Consider the following 15,828-nt stretch of genomic DNA (forward strand, 5'->3'; position numbering starts at 1 on the left):
TACCAAAAGTAAGTCTACTGCATCCTAAAGATAGTGTCTATTTTTAGCAATCCCTCCTTAAAACCACCTGCAGTGTGTGGTTGCACACACTCAAACACATGTAATTGCATTCTCAACCTGGATGTGCTGCCACAGCGCGGTGCTTTGCTACTTAACCATAGTCGTACCTACACCACCAGGAGGATGTTATTCTTAAAATGTGTGACACTGGGAATCTTTACTGACTCCACGGGCAGCAGTCATGTTTGTTCATTTCCTCACGTCCTTGTCCATGTGCAAACCTTTGCAGCTTTCAGGTAATCCAGGTACTTAACAATTCTTTACATGGGATAGAGTGACATTATCAATGGGAAAAATGGCTCGTGCGTGTCATTCCATCCCAGTGAGACAGGTCACACATGTCACGCTTGTTACTGCACCAACCCATATGACTGAATGAATTATTTTCCAGTGTGAAATTAGCTCTGTGGTGATGCAGCTTCAATTTCCTGTCCTGTTAGTTTGTTTCACCACATTTCTGACGTAGGCAGTGAGAAAAGAGTGACTGTCAGAATGACTCACAGCCTACATTTTGTGATTACATGCTATAATATGAACTTCTTCCTGCAGAGCCTCCAGGGTACATCCTGTCTAAAATGTAGATGAGGTTATCAAAAATTTTGGCAGTCTGTTTTCCGCTGATGTTGCATAAATCATACATAAGTTTACTGTCAGCAGTGGAACAACAGATCTCATTTTCTTCGGAAACAATTAAAAATGTTTTGTCAGACACAGAATAAAAAGTTTTCCCACTGTGTGCAATTATCCCATTTCAGCATTCAACACATCAGTTCTTAACTGTTTGACAGCTTATTAACTGTTTACTGATGTACGGTTGTGGTAAGACATACGCATACACTCATTATGGGCATGAATGTCATGGTAGTTTTGGGCTTTTAAGGCATTCTTTGAACTAAAAATAAGTTTTAATGTATTTTGGGTTTAAATTGGGATACATACAGACCCAAATATATGCATATATCCCCCACTAATATTTGGTTTAATCTCTACTATCAATCTGCACCGAAATCAGTCAATTTTGGTAACAATCAACAAGCTTCTCGCATTGGTGGTCAAATAGCTCAGTCTTTGTCTCGTTGGACCATAAAACCTTTCTCCAAAAGGCATTTGGCTTGTCCATGTGGGCAGCTACAAATTTCACTCGAACTTGGAGGTGCGGGTTTTGGAGCAGGGGCTTCTTTTTTTGGTCGGCACCCTCTCAGTCCATGGCGATTTCAAACTGTCTTCACTGTGGAGAGTGACGGTGGTGTTCCAGGAGTTTCTAGTTCATGGCAGGCTTGTGCAATTGTTGGCTCCTTGGTTGTTCCTGAATATTCTAACCAATTTCCTCTCATCTGAGGGTAACACTTTGGGTCTTCTACAGACCTTGCAAACCGGTGATACATCAGAATAACTTGAACTTACATACAATTGTTTGAAGTGGTGATGTTGAAACCTTAAATTGTTTAGAGATAGCTCCAAAAGATCTTCCCAGTCTGTGTAGATCTAGTATTTTTCACTGAGTTCCTTGGATTCTCCAATAGTTGTGGATATTGGTTAATCCAGTGAGTGCTGCTGTCAAAGAAGAACTGCCAGTTGTAGTCAGACATGATCACTAGTAAGCCTTGACCTTGACAAGTTAAAAGGCACTGTGGAAGATTTAAGGAAGTCGATGTATGTATATATTTGAGCTTGTTTGTATGCATTTGACCCTGAGTGGATTGGAGAAAGTCCAGAATAGATTCAAACATGTGCACCCAGTTCTTGTTTTTAAAGTGATTTAAAGATGTTTTTCTAACCAAGAAAAGCAATCATTAAAAGCCCAAAATTACCGTGACATTTATGCCCAGGATGAGTGTATGTAAACTTCTGACCACAACTGTTGGTGTAGCAGGCGTTGAGTGGCTCTGTGATGTAGTCGTTTAAACATTAGCCTTACATGTAAAAGATAGCTGGTTTGAGATCAGCTTCATGAGGTCAAAAACTAGTGTACTCCTAGTGCCGGTCCCAGGCCCAGATAGATGGACGTGCTGCATCAGGTAGGGCACCCTATCTAACAGTCTGTGCCAAATCAAACGTGCATGTCCATCTGCTGTGGAATTTCCTTGGGAAATTAGTGAGCAGCTGAAAATACCCATCACAGGTGTAGCAGGATTTGAGCGTGGCCACCAGCTGCGGTAGAGCAAGATGATCGTTTGGACGTCGTCATCTGTCCAATTTTCTTCTTAGCTTGTGCTTCTTGTTCCAGACACCATCTAATTAGTAGCTCACGACTCAGAGACAGCGATTCAAAACAGTGTGGGGTCAGTGTCAATGGTCACTGAAAAACTAAAAGGTCAGACAGATCAAGGCTTTCGGTCTTATGTTTTAACACAGCAACACAAATTGTGATCAATATTTTGGAATCCAGGCCCAGAGTACAGCAGAGGATCTCAGTGTTTTCATTCTTTTCAGCCACTTAAAATAAATGAGGGTTCGATTTTATCATCCTCGAGTTGTTTTGAGTATATTTTACACAGCCTGAGTTGTTTCTCCAGGCTCTCAATGCAAACTTAAATCCTTAAAAAAAGTCCCTGACCCTCACACGCTGCCTCCCCTCTGCTTCCTTAATATTCAGCTTTATGAAAATGAGGATGAAGACAAAAAGCCCTGCATTGTGTCCAAAATGCACCCCTCTGCCTCAGCATTAACACCCCTCGCACTCCCCTCCCTCTGTTGTTTTCCTCCTCTTCCCCCTGACAGGCTGCTGAGAAGCCCTTAATATGAAGGCTCATTGGTTGTGAATGTTTTATGGTATTATGTCTGTACCAGGATTTGAGAGTATGTGTGTGTGTGTGCTTATTTTAATCTGAGAGATTTGCATCACACTCCCTTTGCTGCTTGCAAAACAGGCCTTATGAAGCAGAGACAATAACATAATTATGAAAATGAAATGTGTTGGGATAGAAGCTAATTCAAATTCTAGATCTGGGAAATAATATTACAACACAAGCCAAAATGCATCCAACAAAACTCAAAGTTATTTCATGCTAGACAGATGATAATAACGTCGGTGCATAATTTTAAAAACAGCATTAGTACATCTTTATGTGCAGCTCACACTCATTTCCTTTGCAAAGTGCAATTAAATGTTAATCATTTAATTCATAACTTAATTAATTAAATTGATTAAATGATACACAAACAAACTAAACTTGCATAAATGTGCCAGTTTTAGCTTGTGCCAAGAGTCTTGGTCAAAAATGTTTTTTGTGCGATATAATGTCCTTCTCTGCGTGGACCTGCATCGAAAGAAACGATCACTAATTGGAGTGAAGGAACTGGCTAAACCTTGCATGAAATTGCCATCAGTGGTCCATTGTTGAGTGTGTGTCCCTCTGCAGCTCCACCCCAGCAGTCTGCCCATTGACTTCAGAGGGTGCTCACTCAGCTATGAAGCCTGTGGTGTTGCAGGGTGGAGCGAGGAAGATGTTTGTGTGTGTGAGGAAAATAATGCATGGCTGTCTGCATCTGTGAGTGACATGGGAAGAGATAACAGGCATATTTATTGAACTATTTATTTTTCTTCTGAGGGAGTTCCTGTATTTTACTTTACAGTGAGAAAGTAAAGGGGAGAAGTGAAGGAGAGGTGCATGGATGTAGGGTAAAGAGGGTGTTGTGTGAAGGGGATAGATGGAGGAGGGTGATAGGAGGTTGATGGGGGCCGGGGGGGTTTCGTAAGTAGGGTGGGTGCGAGATAAAATTGGGGCGGTGTGTGTGGCGGGGGTCTTGGATTGGACTGTAATCCTTTAGTCCTGGTTTGAAATAACCCTGCACAGTCTGGGACAAACAATATGACAGGGTCTCTCTCTCTCAGACACACACACACACACACACTGAACATATTGCCTCGCTCAGAGTGGTGAGACTGGCTTTGGCTGACGTTACTTCATCATGACAAAATGTCTTCAACGGGAGCTCACTGATCTGCAAAAGAAGGTTTGTTCTTACTTCTGTAGAGGAGAGTTTACATTTAACGCATTAAGTGAGATTTTTTTGTGGTGCATAAAGTAAAGAGAGCATGTTGCACTCAGCAGTGCAAGTTTGAGCATATTCAGGGGTGACTGTTTGTCTAAATAGAAAATGCCAAAAAATGGGCTGTTCATGCTTGAAAACCCTTCAGTGTGGCTAAATTAAAACAATTCTGCGAAGAAGAGTGGGCCAAAATTCTTCCACAGCGATGTGAAAGACACACTGCCAGTCACTGAAAATGCTTAATTGCAGTTCTTGCTGCCAAGAGTGGCACAAGTAGTTATTAGGTCTAGGGGGCAATTACTTTTTCACACAGGGCCTGCTAGGTCTGGATAGTTGTTTTTCCCTTAATTATTAAATAATTGCATTTTGTATCGACTCAGGTTGTTTTTGTCTAATATTAAAAAAATTTGATCGTCTGAAATATGTAAGTGTGACGAATACACAACAAAATAAGAAAACAGGAAGGGGGCAAATGCTTATTCACAGCACTGTATGCGTGAGGTCATTAGACACGAAGAGCACTTGGCCCCCTTCTGGTGAGGTTACTCTTGTGGTCCTATTTTGTCTTTTCTCAGTGCTACATCTGTTAGCATTAAACTATGGTTTTTCTCAGATTGCTGTCACATTTTCCAAACATTGCTTACAGATATGTATGTGAAAGTAAGTAGTCACATCATCAAAAGTAATATTACTCATGTGATATTGAATATAATATTGAATAGTAGTAAGGCCGTTCTACGGAAGAGGATTAGGGCCACTGGAAAAAAAAGATGTGCCCACTTTTTTTTTCCAGTGGCCCTAATCCTCTTCCGTACCATTCCAAGTAAAATCAGTCAAATCTAAAATAAGGTTTCCATCTGATCCCCTCAGAACACATTTAATGAAGCTATGTAAAATTGTACTTTCCTACTATGAACATTTGTGCCATTTAAAAAAAATCAGAGTTTAAATGCATTTTTCACACCTGAAAATTCATGTAGCTATCTCCTTTACGTAAGAGGGCTCAAAAAGGCTGGAAAAATGAAGACAAATTCAAATGCACCACCTGATGTACTTCGAGGGTCTGTGCATCAGAAAATACTCATTTTGCATGGTTTCAATAAATCAGTTGTTGTATAAAAACAAAACGAAAACAGCTGATTCACAGGGGATCAGATTGTCAGCGATTATATAGTGAAGTGGGAAAACCTATGGCTTATTTAAAAAATACAGACATCTAGACACTTTTCCATGCTACTTCCTCTTCTGCAAATGTACAGCTTTGTTGCAACTGTACTGTTTTTCAACATTTGAGAACTCCATGCATTAATCGTGTGAGCCTCTCATCATGCTTTCTATACTCTAAAGGTCTCACTTACTATCTGCTGTCAGTCATTTCTTCTGTTTACTGTCAAGTGGAAAAAACATTTTCACAGGTCATCATTTTTTATATGACTTTATTACTTCCTCACGTTGTGATAGATTAAAATTGTCCCACTCGTCTTTACATTGTTCCTTAAGTTCATTGAAGTTTTCAGCCATTTGTTTATGCACAGCTCTCCGCAGGTCTTGCCACAGCATTTTAATCGGGCTGAGATCTGGACCAAGTCCAGTTACATTTTCTTTTCCCGTCCCTCTGTTGTAGTTTGCTGGTGTGCTTCAGCTCATTGCAATTTCACATTTGATTCTGAATGCTTTGATATACAGAGGAATTCATGGTCACAGTGACTACAAGCTGAAATCATCACCCATCCACCACTGTGCTGGACAGCTGGGTGAGGTGTTTTGTACTGCTATGCTGTGTTTGGTTTTGGCAGAAAGATTCTGCTGTGCGTCAAAGTTTCATCTGTCCACAGGACATTGTGTCAGAGGTCTAGTGATTTCTCCAGGTGCTGTTTAGTCTTTTTTTTCTAATTCTTCTATCATGATTTTTTTTTTTTTTGCCGTGATTTAGCATGCTAACTGAGGCCTGTAAAGTTGAGATGTAGCATTTGGATTTTTTGCATGTTCTCTGAACATCTGACTTAGAGGTCACTTTGCTAGGACCTCTAACCTGTGAAGATTGTGGCATTGTGTTAACATACGCTTGAGTGCTCCAGACTAATAAACTCACACTTGCTGATTATCTAAGTGTTATTATTAAGTGTATTTGGTCATCAGCACTTGCTGCTTCTTAACCTCTTTATTCCTTTGCAAGTGAAGGTAAACTTAGTTTTTTCAAAGGACTGCATAGAGTCCTTTCACATGACTGCATATGTTAAAAACATCTGTCATTGTCTGATGAGTCAGTCCATAGCATACACTTTACTTACTATACTTTGTAGCACCGGCATGCTTGCTACACATGACTGCCAGCTGGAACGAGCTGCATTTAATTGTCTGCTGCCAGACGAACTGCATATAAACAAGTTTCAGGCTAGATGCAAATTTCAGAGATAACACTGGCTTGAAAATGTACAAATGGGCTTGCGTTAAATGAAAACTGCATCATCGCTGTTAGATAACATGTAAAAATAAAGACACACAATGTTAGAGAGAGCTAGAACCTCTTCTGTCTGTTGTCCCTTGGTCAACCATAGACCACCTGCTGCCAGACTGGCTGTGCTCAGCTTCTGCTAGCGCTGTCATATGGCAACCACACGTTTGCATACACACGCGCATGCATGCGTGCTGTAACTATATCTGGTTCAGGGGTGTTGAAGTCTGGCAGGCGGCTAATATTGTCTGAATGCCACATCTTTATGCATGGATGTGCACATTTGCAAATATACAGATAGAGAAAGACAGAGTTACATGTGCATACACACTCACATGCACAGAGGCAAGCAGAGTGGCAGCAGCTGTCTTCTGTCTGAATCCACAATCAACACAACATCCAAATAACACATTCAAGTCCTTTCTAGTGTAATTTGAGGCCAGACAGATATTGTCGCACATGGCTGTACCTTTTTTCTGTTTTTCTTGTTTTAGGGCGTCATGAGCAGCTCGATTTTTCACATTTCACTCAGAATTATTCCAGAAACACTGCTCACTTCTCTGCAATCAGAAAGCCTCTGTAAGAGGTCCTTCCTCTGGCCCCCTAAATGTCTGTGTGCGTGCATGTATATATGCATAGGCTGAGTGGCAACTTCACTATAAATTGGCACTTAAGATTTGAAGCCACACGGCACAAAGGAAAGAAAAGAGTGGAGGAAAAAAAGCAAAGCTCTTTTACCATTTAAGTGCTTTAGTAATCACTGCTCTGAAGGTCTTTTGACATATTTGGATTTGTCAGAAAATCTTGGGTATGTTATTTTTCAGATATGTCTGAATGCTTCCTCTCATGAGCAAAAAGCAGCCTGTGGCTAAATGCGGTGCAGGGTGTCATTTCAAAGTGAAATTCAAAGCTGTTATAAGTTACTGCATCTCCACAGTTGGGCCTTTTAGAGCAATTAGAGCTCTTTTATGCAAGATCTTCAAACCATGACTAAACCGCTGCTGATGGTTTTTAGGGTATTGATATTTGGCTTTGCAGAAAACTGTGCACGAGGTGAAACTGACTACTCTAGACTTTTTAAAACGTTTATTTTATTTTATTTGTTTGATATACTGCAAGTGTTGTGCCCATAAAGACACCATGTTTCGTTTGTCTAGTATTTTTCTGTCTGTTCTATTTAAATAATACTTTTAAACAGGTAATCACATAATCAATCAAATAATGAATCAATAATAATCTTTTGCATTTTCATATGTTTTTGTTTGCAGTATGACCCCGAGAACTCAGGCTTCATCAGTACAGAGCGGTTCAGGGACCTGCTGGCCACCCATGGCTCTGAGCTCGACCCCCACAAACTGGAAGTCCTGTTGGCCCTTGCTGATGGCAATGCTGATGGAAAGATCTGTTATCAGGACTTTGTCAACCTGGTGAGATGATTTAACTTTCTGTAACTCTGTATTATCCATAAAGATGGTTATGTGAGAAAATCCCACTACATCAGCAGTTTCTGAAATACTCTGCCTAGCACCAATATGCGTCGACATGTCTACTTGAGTTACTGCCATGTGATTGATTGATTGGATATTTGCTTTTTGATCAGCTGAACGACTATACTTAATAAAGTGTCTGGTGAGTGTCAAAGACTCAATACCTATGACTTCACGTGGACGTCACACTTTTTCATTTAATTGTGATGACATTAAAGCTTCCACAAACCCAAAGGCTAAAGAATATCTAATACGCCAAAGCAAAACATATGTTGCAAGCAGTAGAGTACAACTCTAAACACTAGAGACATTAAAAAGACTGATTAAAAATTGTTCATAGTACTCTGTATGAGGCCAAAACTGTTTGAAGTATGGCCAAGACTTGTTAATTGTCTCCTAATGTGCAGAAACTGAGATTTATTTGTGACTTGTGGAACAGTTTTTTTTTTTTTGCCACATCTGGAACTTTTTCAGCTTTACATCCACCATATTCCAAAATCACCTCAGCTACACAAGATTGCTCCTAATAGGAAATAACTCCCTGTCTGGTGAGAATTACCCCTCCTAAGGCTCACCTTGCCCCACTTACAGTTTCACCTTCAAACCACAGCCCGCCGCTGATTGTCCAAGGTCTCACTCAAGTCTCTTCAGCCTTGCTAGCTTCTTCATAACCTTTTCTTTTCTTTTTTCTTGCTGCTATACCTCGTGGGAGACTCAACTGCTGACCCAGGATACTGTGAAGTGGTCTTATGTGGTACACAATAACTACTGGGTGGCTAAGGGATGCGGTGGGGGTGTACATCTCTGTACAGACTGTAGGGAATTCATTGTTGTCTCTGACTGTAAGAGAGTCCATCTCTCCCTGTCTCTCTTGTTCTTCGGAGCTGTTTATTGTGTGATACAGTGGGTGAGGAATGAGGCCTGTAGGAAGCTTGGAAAAATGTCAAAAGGACATTTTCTATTTGGTGCATTCATGTCACGTGAGAGCCTGTGGGTCATGGTGTGCAACTGGAAGTGGGACAGAAAGGAATGGAGGTCTGCGTGCGTGTGGATCTTTGTGTACAATATAGTGAAGTATAGTTTATACATTCACAGAGGCAGCACCAACAGCAGCTAAACACATAAGAGAGAAAGGAGTGACTCATGGTTATGGTAATAAGGTGTGCATGTTTGAGTAAATAGGTGCTAAAATTTCAGATTTGTAAAGCATTTATCATCATCTTCCAGTTACTCACTGCTTTGCACTGGTGGATTACAAAGGTTGACCATCTTTAGACATTTCCTGAGCTTTGTAAAAAACATAGTAAGGTTTTTTTATAGTAAGTTGAATTTCGATGACTTTAACACTAACATTGAACTGTTTCGATTGGTCAGCAGTAAAAATGTTGTTGGTGGGATCCTTCACATGTGAACCCACAGCTCTGTGAAAAGGCTTGTGAAACATTTTATGACTATCTGAAGAAATGCGTGGTATGTAAACACGCAGGCACGATGCTCAAAAGTACCAACTGCAAACTGGGAGCTTGAGGCAGAGAAGGAAGGACTGCAGCAAAGAAAGAGCGGAGTAGAAGAGTAGGGAGGAATAGCAGAAAAGGAGGCAAAGGAAAGGACAGACAGAGACAAACTGTGAGGGTTTTATTTGTTGCGCCATCTCTCCCTTGCACCACAGCTCTTCCATCAGCGTGATTGTCAGTAATTGCCTGCTCGCTGCTCCATCACAGTTAGCTTTCATATCACTGCTCGCTCGCTTTCTTCATCCTCTCTAACTCTTTACCTTTCCATCTGCCTTTCTTGCATTGAATAAACCAGCAGGTTCCAGCTCTTTCTTTCTTTCTTATTTTGTATGCTTATTACATTCTCCTTTACATTTGTCTCCTTGTATTTAACTCTCTCTCATACATCACCCTGATGTGTTGCATTTTTTTTTTACAGCTTTCCTGGGCAGAAAATAGCTACGTAATGTGTTTATACTTTACAAAATATCTACACTTTTAACCACTCAGTTTCTCGCCCGAGTGGAATAAATTCAGGTAATGCTCATAACTTATGATGCGTGCTCGCATGTCCTGTTTTGTGTTATGTATACCTGAGAGAGCTTGAGCTTTATGTTAGTTTTTTTTCTTCTTTTATGTGGACGTTTGTTTATGCTGGTGTAAGATCTCCCAACATCTTTTTGTTTTTGTGATTCGACACAATCGTCGACATTCAGGCAGGAAAACACGTGGAGACAGTGAAACGCAATCCAAGACACATTGTGGAAATGCCAAAACACACAGTGGCATATGAGAAAGGATTTTCTGTTATGACAGTGGAAGTTGTTTTAATTGTTTCACTTGGCTTGGAAAGCAGTCCACCAGGAATGTGGACGGATGACGTTGTTTTGTGTGTTGCGGTAAATGTTAAGCCTGGTTGAACTTTTTTTTAGTGTGACCACCTTGTGTGCGTGTGTGTCTTTGTCTGTGCTTTTTTAAAAGCCGCTCTGTTGATGCCAACATTGTGCGCTCTGCCAAAAAACTGAGGGTAATCCAACAAAACAGATGAAACTCAGGGCTGACCTGGTGGAGCTAACGGAGGCATTAAGGCATAAACCGCATACTAACACACTTCTATAGTCTCTTTTCAGCCTTCCTCATATTTCTTCTGATCCTCCGCCTATTTGTCCTTCTCTGTCCCCTTCTTGTTGTACTTGTTTCTTCCTCTGCCTCTTCTTCCGTCTCTTTTCTCTGATTGTATTTTCCACTGATCAAACAGAGAAATTGTCTCTTCCTAGCCGAACGCTCATCAGTGCCTCTCACCTCTTCTGCCCCTCTCCCTTCTCCTCTTGGCAGCGAGAAAACAGACATAACATTATTCTTTCTTTTGTGCCTCGCAAAGACGAGAGGAATCACAGTTGCTTCACACGAAGAATTGACTGTCTTTATGGGGCATGGCTGCCTGGGGGGGATGTCTGTGAGAGCGCTTGCTTCGGTGTGCGGTCTCGAAGTGGCCATGGTAACCTGTAATCATTTTCCCACAGTTCTCTGTGACTGATATAAAGGCTGAAATAATTGGCTTTTTTGAAGTTTGTCTCCAAACAATGAGTCCTAAGACTCTAAAAGTCTCATTAAAAAGTGTCAGAAGAACTATCAGACAACTGTTCAGAGATTTTATTGTTTTTCTGATTTCGTGTATTCCTTCTTATCTTTATTTCTCGTGCAGTTTCGTTAAACTGAGCTTAGCTGTGATAAATGTCTTTGCTTTCAAGATGTAAACAAGAAGATAAGCCTGCTGGCTTTAAACTAAAATGTTCCTTCTGATAAGCCAGTGCTCGTACTTGAATAAACATCAATTGAAGCTTTCTTACACATCGCAATTTTGAAGCCAATTTAAAGTTGTAGCTTTTGAAGATCCAGTGTTACCGTCCACATCTACCTCTATTGCCAACAGCTCCGCTGCCACAACACATTTATGTTTTTTTCCCCAATCTCTGCCCTTGCTGAAAACAATAACACTCATCCTTATTGCCTTAAAGTAGCATCTGCTAACTGACACATCTGGGCTTCCTGCAGTTCTAGAGACACAGACATAGCCGTAAAATTGAGTTATGGAGTGTCACATAAACAGAGCGGAGCTGGAAACAGATTGGGGGAGGAGGGAAAGACTGGGAACGATAGCCAGAGTGAGAGAAGGATGGAGATGTGGGACAAGAATCTTATAAAACACACAGCAAGTGCAATAAACGGCATAGAGACGGCTGTGATTTAGGCAGAGAGCTGGAAAGGATAAACTAGAATTTCTTTTGCCATCTATGCAAAACAAAAAGCCTTACTCAGTTACTCTTAAGATTTGTGCAAACGTTTTTTCGTCTGGTTATTTGTGGAAAATGTAAAGATAATTAAGTGGCAGATAGCTAAAAGACATTCCTATTATTATTCTCACTTTTCTGACCTTCTTAATGTACCGTTACGCTCAAACAAAGGCTGCTGAAAATGGCGAAACATTTACAAATGCGATAAAGCCTGGAAACCCTCATTTCTTGTGGATTTTGCACCTTTTTTCCGTGGACGGGTTTGTGATGGACATGTTTGTTCAGCAAAAGATGTGTTAGCTTTTAATGCCTGTACGTGTCTGTACTGTTTTAATGTAGGGTGGCTGGCAGTGTTCATTATCAGTTCACTGCAGATTATTTTCTTAGTCAGTCAATCGTTTGACCTATTGGATATCATAAAAGTGTGAAAAATGCCTTTGTTCAGCCAACAGCACCAAATCATACACATTCCTGCTTCATTTTTTTGTCCTTAGACTCTCAGCCTGGGTAGTTTTGAATGATTCACGGTTCAATATAATCCTTTTTTTATCCTGGGCCTTGGTGCAGTCCCTCAGTTCATCGACTGCATGAAACAAGCCGTTTTATCTCCCTTGTCATTGCCTTTGAAGCAACTTTATTTCGATTGGCTGCCCCTTGTAAACAGAAGATTTGATCAGCGGGTGGGTTTCTGAGCTGTGTACTTGTGATGACCATATATCTGCTCTCACAGATACAGCAAGTGAAAAAACTCTCTGATAGTGAGTTTTAATAATGATGGTTATAGTTAGACTGTTATATTAAACTATTTGTACTTACCTCCATCTCCTCTTCAGTTTTCTTCCATTCTTAATATTTCTTCTTCCTCTTTTTATGTTTGTTTCGATAGATGAGCAACAAGCGCTCCAACAGTTTCCGGAGGGCGATTCTGCAGGGCAGCAGGCAGCTAAAAGGCTGCAGTCTCAGAGACGAGGCAGGCTTAGGACTGTCCCAGCGGTTGGTCCGCCACGTTGCCTATGAGACGCTACCCCGTGAGGTCGACCGCAAGTGGTACTTTGACAGCTATACCTACTGTCCCCCTCCCTGGTTCATCCTGGCTATCACCATCGCAGAGGTAAGTTGATGGAACATAAAATGTGATGAATCTTTTAGTAATAGTACATTTTAATATGAATTGACCATGATGCTTTTCAACGGTGCCTTCTCGTGCACCTCTAGTATGATGTCAGTGTGCCTGTTATACAGTTGTGGTCAGGCGTTTACTTACACTCATCATGGACATGATCGTTGTAGTAATTTTGAGCTATTGATTTCTCTGAGCTGTTCTTTTTCCAGGTGGAATGACTGTACGACATATTCTTTAGTATAATGTAATCTTTAATTGACTGCACAAGTTTGAATTTAATATGGATTTTCTCTAATTCACACAGGGTTAAAATTATAAATAAAGGTGCAAATAAATACAAACACAGCCACTAATATTTGGTTAAATGTCCCTCAGCAAGATGTCCCTGAACTAGCCATCAACAAGCTCTTGGCATGATTTTCGTTGGGTATTTGGACACTCTTCTATATTTAAATCTGTTTGGGTTTTGGGAAGATCATTCCAGAAGTTTAATGCTAGCCTGCTTTATCTATTCCTAAACCATTCCGTTTTTGTGTGTTTGCAATCATTGTTCTGTTGGGACACCCAAATGTGTCCAGGTTTCATCTTTCTTGCTGAGTGGTTTGCAACTTTTAGTGTCAAAAGAACCCTTTTTGCCTCTTCTACCAAACAAAGGGAGAAAAATCACTGCACACGCAGGGGGGTAGTGGGTGGGAGGATGGACGATGGATGGGAGATGTAACTGGGAGAGGATAAATTCGTTTAAATTATTATTTCTTCACATATATATATATATATATATATATATATATATATATATATATATATATATATATTTTACTGATGTCAGCTGAGAAAAAGAGACTCACCAAAACTGTACAACAGAAGACTGAATAACATGTTACCTATTTGAGAAGTCTCTTTTTCTGCTGTGATATTGGGATGGTGGGGTCAGAATTTGGCATAAAGAACATAAAAGCATGGATCCATTCGGCTTGTGTCAGTGGTGGTGGTGATATAATAGTTTGCCCATATAAGGCGTATACAAAACATTTAATAATAGGATAAACATACAGTGGTGTGAAAAAGTGTTTGCCGCCTTCTTGGTTTCCTGTTTTTTGTATGTTTTTTACACTTTAATGTTTCATATCATCAAATTAAAATTTTAGAAAAAAAACAACAAAACACAAAATGCAAAACATCCAAAGCTTTGTGAGAAAGGGATGGCTCCGCCCCCCCAAAATCCCCTAAAAAAACCAAAACAAAGCAAAAAAACAATAGTATTTGATGTTGATGCCACCACTGATTTTTCTAGGTTAATTTGATTGAAACAATATTAAATCAGAAGCTTTTGCTCAACTCCTGTGAAATTACTGAAGTAATTTATTTGCATTGTTTCTATAATATTCTATGAATGGATTTGTGTATTTGTTATTCTTATCATAAATACTACAGCAAGTCACTTATTGTTTGTTCTCTGCTCTCCCAGGTAGCTGTGTTCATGTACTATGGGTGCCAGATGGACCGCTTGGTCCTGCAAGTTTCCAGTCCATCCTTCCTTAAAAGTCCCCTACCTTACCATCCTCAGCTACGAGCCCAAGCCTGGAGGTATCTCAGCTACATTTTCATGCACACTGGGTGAGTTTAAATCTATTGCTTTTCATAACTTTGCCACCATTCAGATTTTCTGATCTTGGAAACAACTTGGTGACATATTTTAGATGAAGTTATCTGCTACAGTGTGTTCATGTCAGCCTTTAGATCAAGGAGGTACGCTTGTAGCATTTTAGGTGGATATGACATATTGATGAACACTAATTTGAAGTGCCGCATAACTGTGATGCCTTGGGGTCGTGTTACCTAAGGCGTGTGAGGTGCTGAAGTGAATCAGCACAAGTTATGCAACAGATTCATCAACAGAAATATACAGCAGTGATTTTTCGTTCAAACACACCGAGCAGGACAAAGAAGTAAGAGATGAGAAACGTAGTCGATGGATGCAGCCAATAACGTTGACTGAAAGAAACCTCTAACAACTGTTTGTAGTTGGATTATTGTAACGTGTGTTATGTGTGCTCATATTTGAGCATAGAAAACAGTTATCTTTACAGGTACTCTTCACAAAAAAAGAGAAAACACCAAATATCAACTTGACAGATTTAATAAAACCACCTCTACATTTCTTCAGTCTCCTCCTTCCCTCCTCCGCTCCTCTCCTCTCTGACTATATTATTATCTGTTCAGTTCCGGCCAGGTCATCCAGGTTTAATTACTCTTCTGGCTAAATGTAGTTTCAGGCGATAAAGAGAACTAATAAAATGGTAATTTACTTAAGAGAACCTGGTTCAGTGCGAGGGAAGGGCTCGTGCACGGTGAGAAGATAAACTGGAAAGGATGGAGTGATGTTTAACACACCCCAATCACAGAGGAACTCACTGAAATGATTACGGTTCTCAAGGAAAGTGGCTGGGGGGAAAAGGGACTGTTGGGATTTAAACAGTCTGACTGAGGAATCTATGTATAATCACTTGGAAAGAAAAGCGTCTGGACTTCTTTAAGTTGCTTGAAGACGTTTCACCTCTCATCCGAGAAGCTTCTTCAGTTCTAAGGTCAAATGGTGGAGAGTCCCAGGTTTAAACCCAGTGGGAGTATCCCCCCAAAGAGGGACAAAAGGGCCCCCTGATGATCCTCTGCTTAGTCACATGAGCCAAGGTGTGAAGACAGGTGTAGGTCACAATTAGCCAGGGTTTCAGGTGAGCTCATTGTGAAACCTGGCCCCACCCTATCATGTGATTTCCTGAAGTCAGATGGCCCAGGATGTGAGTGGCCGTTAAGGCGTCTGGGAAGGGATCTCAAAACTGGATTATAGATGGCAGACAGTTGGTGTCGTAAAGCACCGTCTCTGTTCAAAGATGGTCGTTCACAGTGAACATAAATGGCTTCT

General features: G+C 40.5%; 1 protein-coding gene across 3 annotated transcripts in view; it reads left to right on the forward strand.

Annotated features, from left to right (window-relative positions):
* Positions 1-15,828, forward strand: part of rhbdl3 (rhomboid, veinlet-like 3 (Drosophila)) — a 73,706-nt gene that overhangs the window by 34,156 nt on the left and 23,722 nt on the right. For all 3 annotated transcript variants that reach the window (XM_040024633.1, XM_040024634.1, XM_040024635.1), the window contains 3 exons: positions 7,777-7,935; positions 12,669-12,893; positions 14,374-14,522. In XM_040024633.1, the coding sequence (XP_039880567.1) occupies positions 7,777-7,935; positions 12,669-12,893; positions 14,374-14,522 (533 nt within the window). The remainder of the gene's footprint in view (positions 1-7,776; positions 7,936-12,668; positions 12,894-14,373; positions 14,523-15,828) is intronic.

The sequence above is a fragment of the Simochromis diagramma genome, unplaced genomic scaffold (assembly GCF_900408965.1).
Source record: "Simochromis diagramma unplaced genomic scaffold, fSimDia1.1 OVJJ01000302.1, whole genome shotgun sequence".
NCBI classification, from domain to species: domain Eukaryota; kingdom Metazoa; phylum Chordata; class Actinopteri; order Cichliformes; family Cichlidae; genus Simochromis; species Simochromis diagramma.